This window comes from Panthera leo, chromosome C1 (assembly GCF_018350215.1).
Source record: "Panthera leo isolate Ple1 chromosome C1, P.leo_Ple1_pat1.1, whole genome shotgun sequence".
Taxonomy (NCBI): Eukaryota; Metazoa; Chordata; class Mammalia; order Carnivora; family Felidae; genus Panthera; species Panthera leo.
The window spans coordinates 65,388,893-65,414,104 of record NC_056686.1 but is presented as its reverse complement, the minus strand read 5'-3'; the positions used below and the strand labels follow the sequence as shown (position 1 = coordinate 65,414,104).

Genomic DNA, 25,212 nt, shown 5'->3' with positions numbered 1-25,212 from the left:
CTCGTGGGTTCAAGCCCCACGTTGGGCTCTGGGCTGACAGATTCTCTCTCCCTCTCTCTCTGCCCCTCCCCTGCTCACGCACACTCTCTCTCCCAAAATAAATAAATAAACTTTAAAAAAAAAAAAAAAGCAAACAACTTTCTCCAGCTGGTAGCACAAGAAGTCAGAGAGCAGCTACCAGCCGACCAGAAAACAGGGACCTGAGGTCTTCAGCTGCTGGATTCTGCCAACTTTGAAGAAAATTCTTCTCCCAGGCCTCTAGGTTAGAGCCCAAGCCTGCTCTTACCTTGTTTTCAGTTCCCTGGGAGAGAACCCAGATGAACCTACCCAGACTTCTGACTTACAGAACTATGATACTTTAAAGCTGTTTCATACTGCTAAGTTTATTGGAATTTGTTATACAGTAATGGAAAGCTAATGCTGTACTTATGCAGGACTTAAAATTAGGAAATAGTAGAAATCTCCAGTCATTGCACTTAATGGAGAAAATATGGATACATTATAAGATCTGGAACAAGACAAAGATACCCATTATTACCACCAGTGCTTAACATAGTATGGTGGGGCGCCTGTGTGGCTCAGTCAGTTGAGCATCCGATTTCGGCTCAGGTCATGATCTCCCGGTTCTTGAGTTTGAGCCTTGCATCGGGCTGTGCACTTGTGATGTGGAGCATACTTGGGATTCTCTCTCTCTCTCTGCTCCTTCCCCACTTGCACACTCTTTCTCTCTCTAAATAAATAAATAAACTTAAAAACAAACACAAAGCATGGCAATTCCTGGCTAATGCTTTGAGAAAAAAAAAATGAGGTTATAAGAATTAGAAAAATATAAACTTTTGTTATCTAAAAATGATAGAATCAATAAATGATTAAAACCAGGGGTGCCTGGGTGGCTCAGTCGCTTAAGCATCTGACTTCTGTGTTGACAGCTCAGAGACTGGAGCCTGCTTCAAATTCTGTGTCTCCCTCTCTCTCTCTGCCCCTCCCCACCCCCGTCTCTCTCTCTCAAAAAAAAATAAATATTAAAAAAATGATTAACACCAATAAAAGCATTCAGCAAGTTTCTGAATACATAACCAACTTAGATAAGTCAAAGAAACTTCTCTAAACTAACATTACAAACCACAGAATATAATAAAACTCCCATTCAAAATAGCATAGAAATTATAAGGTTTCTAGGAATTTACTTAAGAAATAAACAGGGCCTTTAAAGGGGCTTACATTTTAATTCATCTTTTTCTGTACTTTTCAAATTTCACATAATAAACACACATTACTTTGCTAATAAAAATATAGCAGTGGTGATATTCAAAATATGTAGAACACTGGCACCAATCAGTCAGAATGGCACCGGCAATAAATAAGCAGTTCAGCCTTGCACCTTACAATTGTTAATTAAATGATTATTATATTTCTGTCTCTGAACTGTCTGGGAAGATAAACTTCAGCCTTCTACCTTCTCTGAGAAATTGCTCTGAATTAATTATGTGTACTGTGGTCAGGAAAAAGGGAACACAGCCCAAGAAGATCAAGAAGGCAAGATGGTTTACTGAAAAGATTTCAGAGAGCAAAAAACTGAGCTGGCATGGAAAGTAGGACATGTCTATAAGGCTGGAGAATGGAAAAGCAGGAAAGGGAATTAGCACACGTGGGCTGCACCTGACCATCCTGTCCTTTCTGAAGAGACAGAACAAAAAAGTGCATGTAGCTCATATTGCAACTCTCTGTATGAACTCAGCTGTTCCAAGAATGAGAACACTGGGGACCTTGCCATTACCTGCCTTCAAATTATGAAACAACAGGATTAAAAATCCCTCATGGAGTTTGATTCTCAGATCCCAGGGGCAATCAAAAGATAGTGATTAATGCACAACATACTTAATAAGTACCTTTACAAAATGCACCAGAGCAGTATGTAAATTTAATACAAAAAGCAGCTTAGGAGGTCAAATTATTTTCACCTTATGAACATATTCAAGGTAGGCAATGGAGAGAAACACCCTCTGTATATTTTAACCATGATCCATCCCACAATGAAAGCCAATCATCACAAATTGCTCAAATGATTCACTCCCATCACTAAGAGAGGTCTAAGTAATCCTATGAACAGGTCTGAAAATGACCACCAAAAACACCAAGACTGTTCTCCTTCCCTTAGGAAGTTTTTGCTCAGGAAATTTCCTCCTTGCATACTGTAAACCTGTGGCTCCAATTCCACTCCCTCCTTTCCAGTACAAATTCTATTATTTTTTCCTTTGTGGTATTATTTGCAATACCAGAAAGCCAAGTCCTTCCTCTGTGGTTGTACAGAAGACACTGTGATCTTACGAGGTTTTTCAAATAATAACCCAAAAATGGCCTCACTTAAAAGACCATGACTTTTTCCAGAAATAAACGAGAGGTAAGAAACATCTGTAATCAACAAGAAATTAGGCTTTGCATTCAGGTAAGTGATTTGATAAAATGGCCTTAAGTAGCCCTCAGATTTCCCTGGTTGGATTAACCAGTGAAAGATACAAGGAGCCAAGACTCCTTTAGACCTGTAGGTAAAGGTCCAAAATCCCAAAGAGTCAAACAGTGTCTGGTTGGCATCTTAGAGAAGAACTGACCTTATTAAACACATTCATATTAAGAAGCACATCATGAAAAGAAAGGAGGAGGTATAAACCTAAAATGGCATTGACTACAAGTCTATGGAAAAGAAATCAGTGTGAGGAAAAAGATGAGGTCATTTAATCCAAGGAAGAAAAGAAAACAGAAAGTGTATAAATTGATGATTAAATCAAAAGACAGGAATTGCATTCCTAGGAGAGAACTGGCAGTTAAGAGCCTACTTCACTAAACCCAGAGACCACCAGAGACCACAGTGAACCTGAACTCAAGGAGGCTTCCATCAAGAACTTACTGCCCTTCGCCTCTTGGCATAGACTAAACACAGATGAAGTTTCCGCTCACACTTGTTCTTTTGTAATACAGCCAGTTCTGCTCATGCGTCCCCAAATAAACTACACATTCCTTTGAAGTTGGGATCCCATTTTAGTCATGTTTATATACCCATGCAGCACTTGTGCGAATGCCCATGCTAGACACTCAATAAATGTTTTTCAAATTACCTCTGGGTTTCACTATGGTACCAAAGGGAATAATGGTCATAACAGTAACCATTACACAGAATCTTTTACTGGATGTTCACCAGGTATCATGTGAAAACTCATGTTACTTGGTTAAACCACTGATGTGGTCAGCATTACTATTATTCATATTTTACAGAGGTTAAAATTGAAGCTCACAAAGATTCTTAGTAATTTTCCAAAGGACGTGTGTCTATCCTGTCCAAACTCAAGTAGTGAGAAATTTCTGCATACCACAATAGGCTATATGAGTTCACCTATTAAAAGTAGAAATTCAAGGATAGGCTAAGGAGATTCAGTAGAGTCATATGTTGTGGAGTCAATGCCAATGAAGATGCTCATTGGTGTAGACAACATAGATTGAGGTATCTTTGCATATGATACATGCCTGCTAAATATTTAGTCAGTGAATGCAGCACTGAAGTTGGAAACTCCACCAGTCTTCCAAGTTAGGGAATCCTACTGAGATCCTAACTATGCCATTCAACTGGGAGTCAATACCCATCCTTTCTTCCCAATAACAGAAGGTAGAGAATAGTTAAGCACCCTGACTCAGAAAGCACAGCCTTTTCTCAAGTCAGAATTTGCTGAGGTTTGTTACAGTGGGGTCAGCTGTCTTTCTTTGCCCAGAAAGATTCACTTCTGCAGGGTATTCAAGTTTTAAAATATTTTAGGGCCCTGTAGTAAAACTCCACAAAATAAAATTATATGCCCTGTTCATATTTGACACAGTTTAAATGGGGGGAACTGTGGTATTAAAATCAATTGCAAAAAAGAAAAAATGGCTTTTATTCCAAACTCAAACCCTAAACAAGGGATATATAAACTCCTTGTCGATGGTCCATCTGGCACGTAATGCACACTTTCCTATAAATGCATGCACATGTGTGTCCTTCATGCTATAATTACATATGCCGTAATGACTGAACATTTCTCTTTTGTAGTAAAATAATTATTAGAGCATTTCAAAGCTGACTTCTCAAGAGCCAAGAAATAGAAAACCATTTGTTTCTATTTCTAAAAAACATGAAGTGATTTAATTGTGTGTGTGCGTGTTAGGCTGTGCAAAACCAGAAACAAAAAATTAATAATAATAAAAAGAATTAAAAAAGAGCCAAATAACTTTATTTCAAGAGCAAACTGCAGATGTATAATTGCATATTCTCAGTCAAATTAATGCCCATCAAAATGCCCTTTGCTAAACCAGCAGAGAAGATATACTGAAATTATTAATCAAGCAGAATAGATAAGGTATAATTAAACATTTCCTTTATAATTACACTTCAAGCCTTATGGAGAATTACTTTGAAAATGTTTCCTTTTTTAAAATATTTTTTAACGTTTATTTATTTTTGAGACAGGGAGAGACAGCATGAACGGGAGAGGGTCAGAGAAAGAGGGAGACACAGAATCTGAAACAGGCTTCAGGCTCTGAACTGTCAGCACAGAGCCTGATGCAGGGCTCGAACTCACGGACCGCGAGATCATAACCTGAGCCGAAGTCGGATGCTTAACCGACTGAGCCACCCAGGCGCCCCAAAATGTTTCCCTTTTTACTCACAAGCTAGCCTTTGTTTAATAGTGACTTATTATTTGCTTTACTTCCCAATATAAGTTCAAGAAAAGTAATTTATTCATATTCATGTGTCAAATGAAATGTCAAACAACTTTCTGCTATAGTTCTTCTTCATTGTAACCCATTCTATATCTGGCAACCGAAGTGATCTTTCTAAGCCATGTATCAGATCATATCTTTCCCTTGTTAAGAAACTCTCCAAGGGTTTCCAACTGAATTTCAATCCAAACCCACCACAGCTTATCTGGCCCCTGCTTTCCTCTCCATCATCAGATCCTATCACTTCACCTGGGTTCCCTTGTTCCAGGTAATGGCCTTTGTTTTGTCCCTCATTACAAGCAGCTCATCCCCACCACTGGGTTTTTGAGCTGGCTGTTCCCTCTACCTGCCCACCCTGCCCACCCTCTCCCCATGGCTGGCTCCTTTTTGTCATCCAGGGCTAACCTCATGGTGAGGCCGTCCTTGACCATCCAATCTAAGAGTCCTAGACCCACCCTCAGTTAAAGTACTTATTGCTATTTGAAATCATCCCATTAATTTATTTACTTACATTCTCTCGCGCGCTCTCCAAACAGCCCCTAGCCCTTGGCAACCACTCCTCCAAAAGAATGTAACCTTCGCAAGAGAGGGAATATCACCTGTCTTGTCCAGCACCATAGCCTAGCACCCAGAACAGTGTCTGAAACTTGGCGCCAAGAAAAATATTTATTGAATAAGTGAATGAGCATTTCTAAACATATTATATTTACGGACATGTTTTAATTCCTTTTTTACAGTGAATTCTCACTAAGGCCATATCTTTGGCTCTCTTTAAAAATCAAGGACTATGGCATCCTCTAGCTACAAACATGCCTGGGTATGATTGCAAACAGTAGTGTTCTGATACCAAAGCCATCAGATTTTGCAAGACATTTGGAATAAACAGGCTGTTCAGTGAAAGATGAAGATATTTTCAACATAAAAGTTTGTTTTGTTGTAATGCTCATGGCACCTTCTGGTTTTAATCAAAGCTCACTAGTCCCTCAAAACATTCAGTGAAGACTTCTTTCTCCTGGAAGGGGCTTATTTACCCTTTCAATGACAGAATAAAAATAACACTTCTCAAAGGGTAAAAAAAAATTCTGCACAAAATCCAGGTTATTTTTAATATCCAATACCAACTAACAAAGCTACCATATTTGTTCTAATTTGGAATTTATAATTTACACAGATAAATTAGGACCCTTTTAGGTTGGGGACAGGAGAAGGTAGGAGACTAAGGGCATTGTTAGTGTTCTAGAAAGGAGAAGAGAAAATTGTGGTTTATATATACACAATGGAATACTACGTGGCAATGAGAAAAAATGAAATATGGCCTTTTGTAGCAACATGGATGGAACTGGAGAGTGTGATGCTAAGTGAAATAAGCCATACAGAGAAAGACAGATACCATATGGTTTCACTCTTATGTGGATCCTGAGAAACATAACAGAAACCCATGGGGGAGGGGAAGGAAAAAAAAAAAAAAGAGGTTAGAGTGGGAGAGAGCCAAAGCATAAGAGACTGTTAAAAACTGAGAACAAACTGAGGGTTGATGGGGGGTGGGAGGGAGGGCAGGGTGGGAGGGAGGGCAGGGTGGGTGATGGGTATTGAGGAGGGCACCTTTTGGGATGAGCACTGGGTGTTGTATGGAAACCAATTTGACAGTAAATGTCATATATTAAAAAATAAAAGAAAATAAAAAAATAAAAAAAACAGAAAAAAAAAAAAAAGAAAGGAGAAGAGAAGCAAAGAAATTTTTTTAGTTTATTGAAGGCAGGTTTTTTAGCAAATTTGTTCAAAGATTTACTTTCAATCAGGCCTAGGTCAGTACAATAAGAGTACAAAAATAATCTTCCTTTTAATCATGTTTATCTTTCTCCATCACAAGCAACTCAATGTCTTTGAACTGTCTTCCTATCAGAGGTCTTTTTCATGAATCTTGGCTTAAATCTGAAGACATCTTAATTTTAGCTAAAATTTCACTTATAACACACGACCAAGAATGTAGTGTAACTGCTCTTGATGCTAAGTGCAAATAACATCAAGCCTTCTATGACTGTATCCTTTGGGTAAATCCTCTGCACATAGAGAGTCATGGTTGAGAAAATATACAACCAAAAATATAATAAAGATTCAATGGGTTGAATTCTCTGTGAAATGCTGAGAGCACTGTGTCTGGCATATGGTAGGAGTTAAAGATTTACAGGTTTTTAAATTAGTTAATCCTTACACTACAAAACAACATTTCTAAGCGAGGAAGAACTTTACATTTAAAATGATCATCACCATTAGAGTTTTACAGCTATATTTCCAAAATTTTACTTTTTTTTCAAAACAATAAAATTTAAAAAATAAAATCTTTATATGATATTCATAGGCATTTAATAACCATGGCTATAAGGATATTGTTTCATCACTAATTTAATTGTGATTAAAGAATTCTATTAGATGAGCTGCATTTTCCTTGAACCTTTCCAAGAAGTATACCAGACATCACAGGAAACATATGACATTGACTCGGTCACTAAAGAGCTCCCTATCCATTTAAGAGATTAGACAATCACACAACAAACAGCATGAATTTTATGATTACATAGAATTAGATGCTATACTTTATCCACAGAAAGAGATATATATGTGGGATAGAATAATCAGAACAGGTTTCATGGAGAAAATTATTACAAATAAAAACAAAGAATTTCAGAATTATGATTCCTCTAATAAAAAGAAAATCAGACTTGAATCAGTGTAATGTGCTATAGTAATATATTCTTAAAGACATGATTTTTAGCCACCAGGTATGTACACATTTGATGACATTTCATGCTAAACTATGGAACTTTGGCATTTTATCTATGAAACAGCCTTTCTTCGAGCAAATTTGAAAGGAAAAATAGTTGATCAGCGTTTATATATGAGCACTCTTTTTATTTTTTTAATAATTTATGTATCTATTCTTTGAGAGAGAGAGAGAGAGAGTGCACAAGCAGGGGAGGGGCAGAGAGAGAGGGAGACACAGAATCCGAAACAGGCTCCAGGCTCTGAGCTGTCAGCACAGAGTCCGACGCGGGACTCAAATTTGTCAACCATGAGATCATGACCCGAGCCAAAGTCAGGCGCTTAACTGACTGAGCCACCCAGGCGCCCCTGAGCGTTCTGACTTTAATTATAAACATTATTTAAAGAACAACACTTACCTATTATTAAAGTCATGGCACAGGGGCACTTGGGTGGTCCAGTCAATTAAGCGACTGACTCCTGATTTCGGCTCAGGTCATGATCTTGCAGTTTGTGCATCAGGCTCCGTGCTGACAGCATGGAGCCTTCTTGGGATTCTCTCTCTCTCTCCCTCTCTCTCCCTCTCTCTCTGCCCCTCTCCTGCTTGTTCTCTCTCTCTCCCTCAAAAAAAATAAATATTAAAATGTAATAAAATAATAAATTTAAAAAATCAAAATAAAGTCACTGCACATTCATCCCTCCCTCCCCTCTTCAGACTGTGTGGGGTACTAGGTCTGTCACTGAGTAAGAAACCCTAAGGCTGGGTTTCTCCCTCTACCTACCACAAAGAGTGGCCTTCAGTAGTCAGGAAAAATGAAGTTAATTCCAAAACAGAGATCTTTATCTTTCAAACTAAAGCATTTTTTAGTGTTTTGGCCTGACTGGGGAGGAGAGTAGGGAAGGGAGGCCAACAGAAATTCCTCAGAATTCTTTAGGTTCTATTACTTTGCTCAGTACCTGAATACATAGGGCATCACTCAGAAATCACTGGATGCGTGATTTTTGAGTTCTTTATATTGTTTAGCAGATAATCTCTGGGTGAGCTGAATTGATTTGAACTTGAGATTTCGGCAACCATATAAAACAATCCAAGAAATTCAAAAAAATGAAGGCGTAAACAGTTTGGCTACATCTTAATGTCAATTTATACACAAGGGAGGTATTAGAGACAAGGGTACCAATATAGATAAAAGAGGTTATCCATTCATCTTTACAGCCAAATATAAATGGCGTGCTAAATCGACCATAAGGAAATCCACATCAATCTAAAACTATCTAAACAAGCAGAAATGGCTTTGTATTATTACCATTTAGCTTACACAGATAAACCTAAAGCATGCAATTAGGAGAAGGTCAATATCACACAGCGGAAATTATTCCCGGACAGACTACTGGATCTGCCACCATCCAGGAGAGCCTCTAGCAAACTAGCTTCAGCACCCAAATCCATAGATCAGCCTACCATAAGCTCCAGGGGATGAACTAAAAAAACAAAGATCTCTTCTAAAAAGCGTGCATTTAGAACTGCTTATTTTTTTTTTTTTAGAAAGTCTATATTCCTTTGAAATAAGAAACAGTCTGCCTTTGGACTTTCGGTAGAGAAAAGAATCACCACACATCCTACAATCATTTCAAAATCACGGCATGTTATCAAAGTTTATAAAGACTCTAGAATTTTTAAAATTCTTTGGTATGTCAGGTAGCTTTTTGATTCAGAAATAGTGTATGAGAGAAATAGTGAAATTGTCAGTCGCAAAAATATGTAGTTATAGAAGCATATAAAGATTAAACTGTATCAGAAACAAATTCTCTGAACTACAGTGATCACAAGCATAATAATAAAGACATCTGTTGCTACTTTCTGTTGCAATTTGGAAATAAGCTTTTACATTAGGAAATGAGGAGTAAGAAGGCATTCACACAGTTCTTTCTTTCTAAATTTTTTTAACTTTTATTTATTTTTGAAAGACAGAGAGAGACAGAGCATGAATGGGGGAAGAGCAGAGAGAGAGGGAGACACAGAATCCGAAGCAGGCTCCAGGCTCCATGCTGTCAGCACAGAGCCTGACGAGGGGCTCGAACCCACAAACTGTGAGATCATGACCTAAGCCAAGGTTGGACGCTTAACCGACTGAGCCACCCAGGCACCCAACAGTTCCTTCTTTCTGTATGCAGCTCTAGTCCTGCTTTTCTCCAAAGAGTGCATTTGTAATATCAACAGACCCAAAGAACATGTTATGTTGGAGGAATATTCTCAGAAGCTTCTTCCTAGTGCACAGGTCTTTAGCAATTCTAAACCAAAACCTTAAGCAGGACTGGATGGAGGACAGGCCAACGGCAAGTGCTGATGTCCAGAGTTGTCAGTAGTAGATTCCTGGAACTAATCAGAATTGATTTGCTTTCTAAACTGCAAATTTTACCATGTCCTTCCATACACTGACTCCCTTCTGATTTAACTTCATACTTCCTAAGTTAGCAAAACCAAAGCAGCTAACAGAATACAGGTAGCAGAAAATGAGAAGAAAATTTACTCCCCACATTATCTTTTTTTCAATGTCAGGATTCTGAAGCCCAACCAAGAGGTATGCGGGCATGACAGAGAGGGGGGAGAAGTTCTACTTGTTCTGTTTGAATGTTAAGATGATGCTGCATCCTATTAATAAGAATGTGCCTAAAACTTTCTTAGACTATATCAATAATAGTAAATGCACAACAAAATCCAAAATATACAAGAAGTCTAATGCTACTATTGTAATCATAATTGCTTACCTTAGAAAAAAAAAAGAAGAAAAATAGAATTCTATAAATAATAATCTTGATTTAATAGCTATGTATTGAACTTTATAACTTAAAAAAAGAAAATGTAGACTCTTTTCAAATGCCCGTGAAATATTTACAAAATCTGATAGTAAAAAGTTAACTAATTTGAAGAGTAAGATTTATAAGTTGATATAAAAAATTTTAAACTATTAAACTATATAACCCTCTGAAAAGCCTAATTTAAAAAGAAAAAATATAAATATTATATAAAATATTGGTAAAATAAACACATATAAATGTATATATAACTTTTATGTATGATAAATATAAGTTAATAGTTAACAATATCTTCAATTATAAAGAAATTCTCAGTATAAAAGTTTGCTAAGTTTATATTCTTGATGAAATTAAGTTATGTGAAAATATGCCAATGTTGGCTCAAGAAAAAGTAGAAAACTCAAACCAAAAATCAGGAAAAAACTCTGAAACCCTATGAAAAAAACATCAAAATGATGCAAATCACCACAAAACAGCTAACATCCAAGTTACTTAAATTATTCCAGTACATAGAAATAGAATTTCCCTATTGATTTTTTAAACTAGTATAATTCTAGTATCAAAAGCTGAATACAATAAAAGAAGAAAATTATAGACTTTTTTAAACACAAAAAGTTGTGCATGAACAACTTTCCCCCAAAATACACAAATGCTCAACAAGCCTATGGAAGGATGCTCAACATCATTAGTCAGAAAGGAAATGAAAATCAAAAGCATAATGAGCTACCACTAGATATCCACTAAAACAGCTATTATAAAAATTTTTTTTTAAAGAAAATAACAAGTGTCAGTGAAAATACAGAGACACTGGAACCCTCATACATTGCTGATTGGAAGGCATAATGGTGCAGCTGTTGTGGAAAATAATTTGGTGTTACCTCAAAAAGTTAAACCTAATATTACTACATGACCCAGCAAATTTCACTCCTAGTTATATACCCAAAAGAACTGGAAACAAGTGTTCAAACAAAACCTTGTACACAAATAGCAACACTATTTACAATAGCCAAAGCTGGAAACAACCCAAATGTCCATCAACTAATGAATGGATAAACAAAATGTGGTGTATCCATAGAAATAAATTATCATTCAGCCACAAAAAAAGAATGAAATACTGATACATGCTACAACATGCATGAACCTTGAAAACATCATGCTAACTGAAAGAAGCCAAACAGAAAAGGCGACATATTTTAAGATTCCATTTATATAAAATTACCAAAATAGGCAAATCCATAAAGGCAGAGAGAGATTGATTAGTGGCTGCCATGGGCCACAAGGTGGGAAACAGGGTCTGGGGAATGACTGCTAAATGGGTATGGGGCTTCCTTTTGGGATGATGAGAATGTTCTAGACATGATAGTGGTGATGGTTACATGACATTTTAAATGTAAAAAATGTCACGGAATTGTACCCCTTAAAATGGTTAAAATAGTGAATGTTACGTTATGTGAATTTTGTCACAATAAAAATAAATTATTATTCTAAAAATGACTTCAAGTATGGGAGATCATGATCATGGAAAGGAACATTGTAATTAATAAACTGAAAGTATGCCTAAGTAAAATGTGAAGAAGATTGTAATTGTACATAAAGTTAAAGATGTATCAGTAGGGTAAAATAAAGGGTCCAGAAAGGCCAAACACATTTAAAAATTTCATACATACTAAAGGTGGAATTTTAAACAGTTGCAGAAAGACCATGGAATAAACTATTTGGGGACAGCTAGCTAACCATTCAAAAGAAAATTCATATCACTAGTGTGCAAACTAAACAAAATAAACTATAAGTGTGTTAAAAACATAAATACAAAACATGAAAAAGCAAAAAGAAAAAAGCTACAAGAAAAAAGAGATGAACACCCATATCATCTCAGCCTGAGAAAAGTATTTCTTAACATGAACGCAGTAACCACACAAAAAAATATTGATTCATTCACTACTTATATAAATTAAAATACTAAATTAAAAGGTTAACAATAAATATGGAAAAACAATTGTTTTTATAATAACTGATTTTAAAATTATTTTTATATAATAGAATTATCTGTTTTGTTATCCAAAGAGTTCTTGCAAATCATTCACAGAAACTTCATATTCTCAAAAAAAAGAAGATAATGCCCAATTATATAAGAAAAAGAAAGCTTATTCTGTCAATCAGAGAAATTAAATCAATATATTTTCCTTATCCGATAAGTAAAAGGATATACTCAGAATGCTAATGGTGGTTATCTCTGGAGAGTGGGGATTTGGAAGATTTTTTTCCTTAATTTTAACTTGTAGCTTACTATATTTTTTTACACTAAAATTTTATACTTAAAAAAAAACACTGCATTTTTAAAAATAGCTTGAGAGAACACAGTACACAAAATTTAATATTCCTCAATAAGGAAAAGATACCTGTGGAAATAAACAGAAGCCTTTCCTTTCCAACGGAATTCCTAGGACACTGGAGTGCCTCTCTCTTCACTTACACTCCTACCCTGGACTTTCTGCTTCCTTCCCTGCCTAGTCCCTGCTTCTCTCGCAACTCCTGCATTCAGTCTCCCAGTCCTTCCTGGGCATTCCTGTGGGTTTCGTTTTCCTTGTTTTCTGGTCCTCTGCCATGAACATAAATGCAAGAAGCAAAATAAAGGAATACGTAATCATAATAACAATGTCAACCACTGTTGCTGGACTGCTACAGCACTGTTATTATTTAATACTTATTAATGCACCTTTGGGCCCAGATGTTCCTCCACTATCACTAGAGCAATCAATAAAGCAATCAACCCTTTGCCCTGCTCCCAGACAAGGCTGGAAAAATGCAAACAGTTATATTTATCTCACATTACATGTGGAAAGAGAAGGAAAAGGAGGATGCACATATGAGCAAGAGATTGAAGAACGGAGTGCAAAGAACATGGGTAAAATGAAGAAGCTAGAAAATATGATTCCTAGTGTGTGCCTCAGGAGTACTTTCCCAGGTCAAGTCTCCATCTCGGCTTCACCCTCCACCTGGAGAGACACCCCACGTTTTGCTCAGCAAATGCCTGCTGAATGAACAAATCAATGAGTAAAATAACGAGGACATTAAAGCATCAATGAATTATTTTATTTTCTTCATTTCTATTATGAATGTTCACATTTTTTTTTATTTTCAGTCCTTCCCAACACTTTCTTTATGTAAAATCTCAGAAAGAGTTGGTGGTTTCTGTAATGCTTCACTTCACCATTTATTTCTCTTCTATATCTTGAGTCACTTTTCTTATCAAATGATAGCATAAAATACTTATTTGAATTATTAACTTGTTATGATATGATTTAATTTTTCTGCTACTCCTGTTTCATTACTTGAAAATTCTTCTAGCTTTCAATATTAGTTTATTACAGCCTGCTGTATTCTTATCTTGTTTCAAACCTGTCCAAATACTGTCTTATTTGTAATTTTATATCTCTAGGAATTATATGCATTATGATCTCTCTTCTCCTTGTTTTTTACAGTTTACATGACCTCACTTAGGATCACATTTACTTCCAGTAATTTTTCCTTCTAAGTGATATACTATAGAAATTTTTCACCTTCATGTTATAAAAAACAATCTCATCCACAAATATTCACAACAGAATACCTGTTACTCTGTTAGAATAGAAAATATAATCAAGTATCTTCATATTTCAATTTGCTACACATACCCTTTCTTCTCATCGTCTACAAGTATTGTTGCTTACAGCACAGATATTGTGACAGTTAAATCACAGAGATTGTTACTATAGTATCTAAAACGCTGCCTTGCACAATGGTAGGTGCTCTATAAATATTTGTCAAATAAATAAACAAATAACTCGTGGACAGCCATCTACTATAGCATCCATTATTCATTTAATAACTAAAAAGTGCCTTCAATCATCTCATTGACAAAGTTACTGTCTGGCAACATTAATGTTTTGTTGTTGTTGTTTTTTTTTTAATTTGAGAGAGAGAGAAAGAGCACACGAGCTGGGGAGAGAGGCAGAGGGAGAGAGAGAGAGTGAGAGAGAATCTTAAGCAGACTCCATGTCCAGCACAGAGCTACATGGGACTCAATCCAACCACCCGGGATCATGACCTGAGCTGAAATCAAGAGTCGGATGCTCAAGTGACTGAGCCACCCAGGCACCCCTGCATTAATATTTAATCATAACAGCAACCATAACAATAATAGTATAATAACTGAAGCATATGATACTATGTCAGGCACTATTTTAACTTGCATTATTAATTTATTCAGTCCTCACAACAACCCAAGGAAGTTGAGAACTATTACAACACGTCTTACATATGAGGAAACTGAGGCACAAAGTGGTTATGGTCACTCAGCCAGGAAGTGGAAGAAATAAGACTTATCTTAGCTCTCAGGGTATATCTTTTACTCCAAGCTATAAGCTCTTTGAGGAAAGAGCTTTATCTCTCACTCCCTAGAACTACTCACAACCTGGGCATAATGCCTTATACCTAACAGTCTCAATCATTTTGAACTAATTTTAACTTGATTTAAATAATTTGTACATTAATACCTTGTAAATTATTATAATTATAAAATATTAGAGAATTTGAATAAGATGCAAAAGATTAGCAGGTGACATCTTTACTTCTTATGAGACAGTGAAATAAGGAACAGTGACCCGAAACTTCAGGTGGAAATGTCCAAGAAAAGTTTTATGAAGCTGCGAGCTCCCTATGCTCCTTTCCAGTGCAAGCAAAGCTTCTTCATAGAGGAGAACACGGAAAACATCTGAACTAAACAGGGATGATCTTTTCTAATTGAGATGGTGGGTGGCAGGATTTGGGGATTTTAGATTTACTATGAGCCAATCACTGTACTATCGATGTAGGGAGGTCAAATCATTTTTTCTGATAGCACTTTTAAGGAAATAGCATTATTATAATCGGTTGACAACGGCACAAAATTGGCTTAGAGTAGCTCCATGTGACAGCTAAGAGGTGGTAGGGCTGGGATCCTGTCCCCTTCCTGTACTTGAATAACTACAGTACCTAAAGAGAAGGCTTAATTTGAAACTGTGCACTAAAAGCTAAAAATAAATCCTTTTACATAATCCCACTGTCTCTGTCTCCTTCACCACCATACCACAGCCACTCCATTCTGACATTCCACTGTCTGAATTCTTTTTGAGGATTTATTAGCCAAGGGGGAGTGAGAAAAACCACCTCCCCATCTGTATGAAGCCATAATTGTACCCACTCTTTTGTGACACTACCATACTTACACCCAGGACAGAGGATGGACAGAATGACAAACTTATACAAGCTTTGAAAAGTAATATTTGCAAATATCAAAAGGCAGTTTTTTTCCTATTGGATGAAGTCTTCTCTAAATATAGATAAACAGCATTGATATCCGAGGTAAATTTCATGTGATTATAAATGCCTTCCAGAGCAAATATAAATGGAAGGCATTTTATATACCCCCCTGTAAGGATACGACTAAACAAATAAAGTTAAAACTGGCAACCTAGAGAGATTCTGGGCACATTAACATCTTGAATTGTTCTTTAAATGTTTGGGAGCTTAATAAAAACCCCAAGACACATTAAGCCAGAAGATTTTTATATCCAAGGGAGTATAAATAAATCCACATGTTTCTGATTCATTTACACTTGAATCACTCAAGCAATGTTTTTAAGTGCCATCCCAATGTCTATGGTATCTTTGGGCATTTTTATAACTTTTTCTCCTTAAAAACAGGAAATCATGTTTTGTTAAGAGTAAATGAACTTAAAATACCAAAATTATTCCACACCACTGTACACATATAAAGCAGATTTTTATGAAAATCGTCAGCTTAGCAATGTCTTTTTTAATTGATTGACCTTTGCAGGACCAATTTTACACCATATGCTCCATGGAGGGAGATAATAAACTGAAAGGAATTCACCTCCAAAGATGTATACATACCTCAATATATTAGTCGAATCAGACTGTAAACCTATGTGTAATATATGTTCTATTTAGATAATATATGAACAAATGGGCTTCTGAAAGACTGTCTTAAGCTGGACTCTGCAGGAAATAAACTTTGAGACAGAGATCTGCAAGCAGGGAGTGGTTCCGGGGAGTGTGGGATGGTGAGGGAAGCAGGGTTTGGCAAAGAGGGAAGCAAAGTTCAGTGCATTTGCAACAAAGGCCTCAGCCAGTGAGTTCTGAAGTATGGATGACCCTTCAGAAATGTCCTAAATGAGGCAAGGGGGTAAGAGTTTTGTATCTCTACAACCATCCGTCCCTGCATACACAGTGACCAAAGGGTGCACCACAGTCAAGGCAGCTTCCGTGGGCTAAGGGTAACTTCCCGGAGAGCAAGACTCACCTATCATTTGCCATTAGCCCTCTAAGACCTGTTCATTATGATGCCAATACCTTTAGTAATTCAGCCAAACTTCAATCAGCTACCTAATTTTGTTATTTATATCTGACAAACATCTTAGTGACTAAATGTTTAACTACATTGACTAGAAACACTAGCGTAAGAGTAATAACCTTTTTAAAAATCAAGTTCAAAATTTATATATGCAAGAGAACACATTTCTTGGGTAAACCCACCTACATAAGAAATCTATGTACTTTTCATATACTTTACACTTCTTTTCCCAAGTCAAAATTATCTTCTATCCCTGAAGAGAAAGTAAACAAACGTATGGCCTTCTAGTAAAAGATTGTCGAAGTTTAATAGCATCTACAGTTGCTGACTTAGGGAACAGATTAAAAATTACCACTTGGTTTCAGTATTTGCTTAATTAACTCTTACCTACAAAACTGCGAATCCACATTCTGGTCAATCATTTGCAATCTTTTGACATTCATACTACTTAAGTTACAGTCAACCAGTCAACAAGTATTTATTGCTTTGCCAAACTGGTTAAATAAGCATAGCAATAATAATAAATTCTTTTCAGGGTTACGTATTCTAGAAATGGAACATTAAAAAGAATCATTACTTGTATAAAGGCAAAAATAATAAGAAAATGTTACTTGAAGTGTAGATAAATGGGTTTTTTTTCCCTCACTCTAGAAACAATGAAAGAATGTCTTTAAGATTTATTTATTAAGGAGAAGTGATTCACCTAGGATATGCACAAGACAATTTTATAACTGCCATTTGACTCTTAAAGATTTTTGTATTAATTTGTTGCTAAATGAAATCATAAGCTAGTAAGTGCCCATTGTAGTCTCCTGTATTTTTCAGTTGGGATTGTAATTAAACGAATTTATATGAGCTCACCATGTTTAAAACTATAAAATCCAGATATTGTAAAATTTTTAATTTCAAAATTTTAATGAGCTATATTTTAAACTAATACTATTTTTGTACTACATTTCTAAATCTTAATTCCTGAAAACACACATTTCCTCCTTTGGAAAAATAACACATTAAATTTAAAAATTAAAAAAAAACGGGATTTTTAGGGCAATGAAACTATTCTGCATGATACTGTAATGGTGGACACATGTCAATATACATTTATCAAAACTCACACAATCTACAACACTAAGGTAAAACACTACAGAGTTTAGTCAATAAGAATGTATTGACTCATGAATTGTGACAAATGTACCACACCCAGGTAAGACTTAATAATAAGGATACCTGGGGGTGTGGGAGGGACATGAGAGGGTATATGTGAACTCTGTGCTTACCACTCATTTCCCTGTAACCCTAAAGGTACTCAAGAAAAAGAAAGTCTATTAAAAACACAAAGGAAGAGAAAACTCAAACAACAGGATCATCTTACTTTGTATTGACTGAACCTAATCATCAAAATTAATAAAGTTTTCCCTTTGTCATCAGCTACAAATTTAAATAATTTTAGAAAGTATGCCTCTAATGATAAATTCTGATGCACTAAATCTTGTCAAGCACAAACACTATCATCTGCTCCTTTTCATGAGTGCACCTGTATCTTTGTTTCAGTTTGAGGCTTGAACATGACAGTGATAACAGGTCAGAAAATGTGTATAGATGTTCATTCAAATTATAAATCCAAATGGTTTATTGGATTTAGATTGTATGAATCCAGTTGATTCATACTCATCAATCATAGAAAGAAGACACATGATGTAAAGTAGGGCACTGTGGAAGCTGTTCGCATTATAGTACAACTATGGGAATCCAGAAGCTTGATTTCAGAGGCACTTTAAAAATGGACAGTAGACATATGTGGAATTGAAACAAAACAGATGAACATAGGAGAAGGGAAGGAAAAATAAAATAAAGAGAGAGGGAGAGGCAAAGCATAAGAGATTCTGAAATACAGAAGACAAACTGAGGGCTGGTGGAGGGGTGTTGGGTGGGGAGATGGGCTAAATGGGTGATGGGCATTAAGGAGGGCACTTGTTGGGATGAGCACTGGGTGTTTTATGTAAGTGATGAATCACTAAATTCTACTCCTGAAATCATTATTACACTATATGTTAACTAACTCGGACTTAAATAAAATTTAAAAATTAAAAATATAAGATAAAATAAAAATGGAGAATAGAGAATGATGGCTCAGTCATTAATATCTATGCACTTTTTCTAAGCATTTAAGGGAAAAAAACAGAGAAATGTTTCAAATGAGATATTAGTGTTGGGTGCTATTTGGCATTCCCAAACCTGAGTTTTTTATGAGGGCTCCATTTAGAGCTATCTGATGGCCTTAACCTAATGCCCAAGGCACATGTGTCCAGACCACAAAAGTTATAAATCCTTTAGTCAGAATGTGCTATGAAGACCCAGGTCTCCACAAGAGAAACCAGGAATGCAAAGAATGCTTCAAATAAAAGGAGTATGTATCTGTGGTATATCTACCATGCATCTCACACAGAAATAATTCTCACACTAAAAAGTACTGATACATTGGTGTCATAGATGTATTGATAACTTGTAAATAGAACACAGATCTCAGAAATAAAATTATGCTTCTACTAGAAATATGTTCAAAATATGAATTAAATTATATCCAATTTAACAGTGAAGGAAGCCAAGAATTCAGAAAGAGAAATTAAAGAAAAACATAAGTTCAAAATATCCATGATAAGCATGAAATTGTGCTACCTTCCACCGTGTCACCGCAGCTAACCTGTCATTCATTCCTATTTCCCAGTCAGAAGCCAGAATGAAGCAGGATTTTAAACGTGACTGGAACAAACAAAAAACCAAAGCACCAGTGATTATCTCAGTTGTCCAGACTATCTGTATCTCACTGAGTTCACTATTTTGTTGTTTTCAGGATCTCTCCAGCGCTAGGGCCCTCATTTACAATTTTTCTTTAAATATTTTCAGGTACCTCTTTTCTCACCTTCTTCACATTCCCTTTCCAACCTCCAAATTAATTTCAGTGCTATTCATACTCACTTTTTACTTGGAAAAGTTACTGTGTTTCAAAGTTTAAGGAAAAAAGAAGCAGCATTGTCCAAGGGAAATTCCCTTTGTTGAGTGGTGTAAATTAAAATCTCCAAGAATGAGCACTAAAGTGATTCTAAGTATTGATAGAACTGCTCTCTACTATTCAGATTCAAATAACTAGACTCTGAGCACAGATCAGATCACTGCTTGGGTTCACCCCAGGCCTCCTAAACTGACAACAAGCAGGCCTCAAAATGTAGACCTGCCACTGACAATCTCAACCTGACCCCCACCCCCCGTGGTTGGGTTCTTAGGACCAGTTCAGGCACATCATGAAAAAATATTTAAGTGATTTAACAATTGAAGACGCTAAATTCAAAGTGTGAGGACATAATATGAATAAAGAAATATTCAAAAAGTAGAAATCCTTTTGTTAAATAAAGTCAGCCGTCACGGAATCTGTCAGCCACAGGAGCTCTCCCCAACTTTCTTGTGCATCAGGATCAGCAGGATTGTTGATTAAAACTCCACTGGCAACAATTCTTGGACAGTGGTCCTGCTGGGGGCCTAGGAAAACTGCATCAGTAACAAGTACCGGGCAAAGTATGACCACAACCTTTCTGTTCCATCTACCTTTGTCTCCCCGGTTTGCCTTACTTCTGCCTGCGGACCACCTATATTATTGCCTCTAGCCCATTTCTTCACTGGTACAGAAAAAGGAATAAAAATCATCTTTGCTGCTTTCACTCACTATGTACAGAGGATTCTTTTCTCTTTTGTGACATGTTGTCGACCTTTCTGTCATAAAATGATGAAGGGAGTTAAGGCCATACTTATCAATTATAAGTATTTTTTCCTTCTACCAAGAAGGTAATATAAATGACTTATGTTTGTTGCTAATTCCTTAACTTTAGCCTTCATTTCCAAATAAAAATATCAAGCTGTGAAACATAGCTACTGGCTACATTAAAAAAAAAAAAAAAAAAAGGAATGGAATGGAATGGAATGATAAGGGAAGGATCCTTGGCTCTCCTGAGAACCATACCTCTCCCTGAACTATTGGCACTGCTCTTGGGTTGGGGTACTAGTGATCACTTCACCTAATCTATCCATAGACTTCACCTGCACTATCCAACTATCTCAACTCATCACCTCCTCTTTTTTTTTTTTTTTTTTTTTTATTTATTTATTTTTTTATTTTTTAATATATGAAATTTACTGTCAAATTGGTTTCCATACAACGCCCAGTGCTCATCCCAAAAGGTCATCACCTCCTCTTGCAAGCCGAGACTTATATGTTTATATGTTTAGTCTTATATGTTTAGAAAAACTCAGTAGCTAATATGCCTTTTCTATAAGTTAAAAGTCTCTGTGACTTGCTACCAAGACTTGGTTGAGTCCACTCCAATACTGTATTATACTTGGTCATTTTTGTTTCACACTTTAGAAACCAATCCTATTAAGTATATTAAAACTATGTTACTCTGTTAAAATTACTCCCTACTCTACTGCAAGCAGGTTACACTATGGTTAGAATTGTTTAGCAAGACCCTTCTTTCAACTCAGGACTTGTGGGAAAATAACCACATGTACCATAAGTAGCTTAATTCTAAGCCAGAGCTGGGTGTTGACATACGTTTTGAGTAGGAATAAACTCCAGCATTAAAAGATTGAACACTGTTGCCCATCAAGACTAACAGCTTCAAAAAACACAACAAACCCTGTATTAAACATGGAAAAATGGAAGAAAGCAGAAATTGTCAAAACGTTAGACGCTTACCAGAAATGGACTCCAGCAAATGCAGGAGACACACATTATAGCCAGGAGCTGGATGACCATTTCAAAATGATGAGACCTGCCTTGTCTGTGCTGCTGACTTTTAAATTTAACTCTTAAAAGTGTAATTCCCGTGATGGCATTGCACAGGAATGAAACGCCAAGGGCTAAGAGCCCCAGAAAAGAAAAGAGTAGAAGATAAAACCTATCTTCCCAGTCTTTGACGTGTTCTGTTTTGTAGAAACACCAGGTCTTCGATGCTTGGATTTTATAGTTTCGATGCCCAAGGATGGGTAGCAAAGCTATGAAAACAGCAAACAAGCACACTCCACTCAACATCATTTTCACATGTTTGGATGTAATTTTCGTTGAATGAAATATTGGTTTGGTGACTCCAATACATCGCTCAATGGCCATCACGCTGCCTAGAAAAAGTGGGCACAGACCAGAGAATACCATGCAGATACCAAAAATACTGCAAAGGATGTTCGACTGGTCAAAGCGGATCCACTCTTTATCAGAAGCGTATACAAAGACTGCTATAGCTCCATTGATGAGGTGGCCAAAGAAGTCTGTGATTACCAGGGCACTAGCGAAAAGCAGAAATGATGCCTTGGACTTCTGTCTAAATCTCTGATAGGCCTTCATGAGAATAGCAATGGCAAGGCTGTTTGATAAGATTCCCACTGTCATGAAGATTACTGAAAAAAATACTGAAACCCGGTTTTCCGTCTGGCAAGTTGTATTTGAAAGGAGCCCAGCTTCAGGAGACACTGGCTGTTTGGAATTGTTCATAGACATCGTTGTGGAGATAAAAAGCTGGCCACTTAAGTCATCTCCCTCTCAAAACTGTGCAGGCTTCTAGTCCGGACATCTGCAGCATAAAGACAGAGGAATTATGAGCCCTGGATAACTGCTCATCTGACATTTAAGACTGAAGCGCCCCAGCACCCTGTGGTGAGAATCAGATTTATCTGGCCTATCATAAGCAAGGTTGCATCATACCAAAGCAGCACACATCTGCCTGTGGTTCCACATTTCATGTTCAAGGTAAAGAGGCTGCCAAACTTGAGACCCTTTGGTTAAGGCTGTGGCCCCTCTGCAAATAGGTGCCTCCTAAATCTCCTCCTGACACTTCACAGACACCTTAAAACTTTTAAAGCTTACAAAATCACTAACAAGATTAGATTTAAACCCAAGAAAATTTGTAAAAGCATACTAGTCTGTTTAAATAATTAAGTGACCATTTCAAGTTTTGCTTTTTTTTTTTTTTTTTTTTTTTTTTTTTTTTTTTTTTCTTTCATAGGCTTTGTCCCCAAACTGCAGATTATTCTTTAGGTAAACTACCTGTTTGTCAGGCGGACAAAACCATCTTCTTCGAACTTTGGGAGGGGGGCGAGTGGACCAGCAAACTCACTGTTGTTAAACGGGGCTTCCCACAGTACGTTCTAAGACTGTTGAATTTAGATCAAATAATAGCAAACCACACGGTCTGGAACCCCTGGAAGGTAGACTGGTGGGTCGCTAAGAAGCTTTTCTTGTCGAGCCACAACCTGTGCAGAAATCCCGGCTCTCTCGGTAGGAAAGGAGGCAGGTCATGTACACTGTGAGCACATCTGCCTACATGCTGTTGATCAAGTGACAGCTTCAGGGGAGCGACATCTAACGCGAAGTATTCATTTGTATTCATTTATCGTCCTTTCCGTAGTGTGCTGAGGTCTGAGTCACAGACCTTGATACCCAAGACCACGGCCACCCACCCGCCCCAACTAATTCGATTGGGGTTTCCCCGAGCCGCTTTCCGGGAGGCTGGGAATTACCGAGCCAGCCTTTCCTGGGCCCGGCCCGAGTGGGGACGCCCGGGCTGCCCCGAGGGCGGCCGCCTGCTCCGGGTCTTACTCACAGCTCAACTTTCGCCGTTACTACCCCTCTGCCCCTAAGCCTCCGCTTGCAACATCCTTCCCAAACCTAACTTGCTGAAACTTTCTGCTATTGCTCAAACGCCAAAGGGCCGGTTCCCTTCCTCCCTGGGGGGCGCCAAAGGCCTGCGCTTGCCCCTGCGCGGGACTCCCAAGGGTCGCTGGCCGGGAACCGCGGGACGAGAAGAGAACTCCCCCTTGGCCCAGTTCCCTCCCTTGAGACCCTTTCCACCCGCTTCCTACTCGAGCAGCTCTGAATCGGTTCGCGTCGGCCGGAATACTCTTCTCTCTGAAGATCTCCCGAGCTCGGGCCATCTGGTCCAAACTTGTTGCCAAGCTCAGACTAAGGTGCCCTCCAGTGCGGCTGGGTGAGCGCGCCGCCTCGGTCGGGTGGAGCACCCGGAGGCCGACGCGCGGGAATCCAGCCCCTGGAAAGGTGGTTACCTTGGCCTCCCGGGCCGCCCGCAGGACTGTCGGCGAAGGGCGCGCGGCTCCCAGTGCCATCGCGCGCCCGGCTCCTCTCCCGGCCGCTGCGGGCTCCTCTGGCGCAGCGCCGCGCTCCCGCTCGGCCCCGCTCGGCACCGCAGCACGTCCCTCCGCGCGCTGCCCCAGCCTGGAACCTGCGGGCGCGCTGGGCTCCTCTGGTCCCTCAGCGCCCAGCGGCGCTCGCAGCCTGGGCGGGATGGAGAGCGCGGGTGACCTCAGCCCCCCTTCCTCTCGTCGCTCCTCTCCGCCCCCTTTTCCAGGAGCCCAGAGCCCCACCGCGAGACACCCGGGCTGCGCGCCCCGGTGCAACCGCATCCCCCCTCAGCATCAGAGCGGCCCTTGCAGCAGCCCCACCGCTCAGGGAAAAGTTTTGCTTCAACCTTGTGTTCAAGCTAAAGGCGCCGCCTCTAAAGCTGCAAAATAGGAATCGGGAGAGTTGAGGACAGCCTGCAGACAGCTGTCTTGGCAGCGTGTTGTACTGTCAGATTGTAGTTTGCAGACTGAATTCGCCCCAAATCCACCTCGAAAGGGGTAAAGAAACCAAGGAGGGAGAGAGCGACGGTGGGGCTTAGCCGATATCCCCAGGGGGTTTAGAACAAGTATTCAAGCCACGCGTTGTAAATGAAAGCAGTCGCTGCCTAAGGGTTCACTGTCACTTAGAAGACTGGACTACTTTCTAACTTTTCTAATGTGCGAAGGAGAAGGGACGGGAAGTATTCATGAAGGATACCTGCAGATAAGGGATTAGTAACATTGTAATGATTTAAAAGCCCAATGTTGACAGTATTTCTAATGGTGTGTTTACCCAGAGTTGTGAATCTAAATTTTGTGGAGATCGTTTTATGATCAAGTGAAGAAATACCCACTACTTCCTTAGGAATTATGATTTGAGTCATTTTAACACTGTAACTGCTTTTTTGCTAATATTGTTTGGATCCATACCTGCTGTGTCTCATTTTTCCAGCGAAACACTAAAGGAAATCTATTACCGACCCTTGCTCTTTTTTATTTTAGTAAAATGTTGCCACCACCTATGTGAAAAAACAGTGCCACGTGGAAATAAACCCTCTTTTCTGTTCTAAAATCAGAAGGGGCCTCTAAATTCCTGGAAATTGAAAAGGACCATAAAACGCTAAAGTAAGATAAAATAAATTAGCCATTAACTATAGAAAGGAACAACTGCACAGTTTTCCCCTGTGGTAGATACTGAGATTTTTTTTTAATGATATGATCATAACTTGTAAAATAAACTGTTACTCAGGTATGGTCAGGGAATTGAACAATTTGATTAACCAAATATTCTGGTTAGTAAAGGAATATTATATCTGGGTAACCAGTATCCAAAG

At 38.0% G+C, this 25,212-nt stretch overlaps 1 protein-coding gene across 1 annotated transcript in view; it reads right to left on the bottom strand.

The window, feature by feature from the left end:
* PTGFR (prostaglandin F receptor) overlaps nucleotides 1-23,904 on the bottom strand; it is a 49,626-nt gene extending 25,722 nt beyond the window's left edge. The window contains exons 1-2 of the mRNA XM_042951372.1: nucleotides 23,825-23,904; nucleotides 21,465-22,335 (exon numbers count right to left, since the gene is read on the bottom strand). Coding sequence (XP_042807306.1) covers nucleotides 21,465-22,262 — 798 coding nt within the window. The 5' untranslated portion in view covers nucleotides 22,263-22,335; nucleotides 23,825-23,904. The remainder of the gene's footprint in view (nucleotides 1-21,464; nucleotides 22,336-23,824) is intronic.
* Between the last annotated feature and the right edge of the window lie 1,308 nt (nucleotides 23,905-25,212).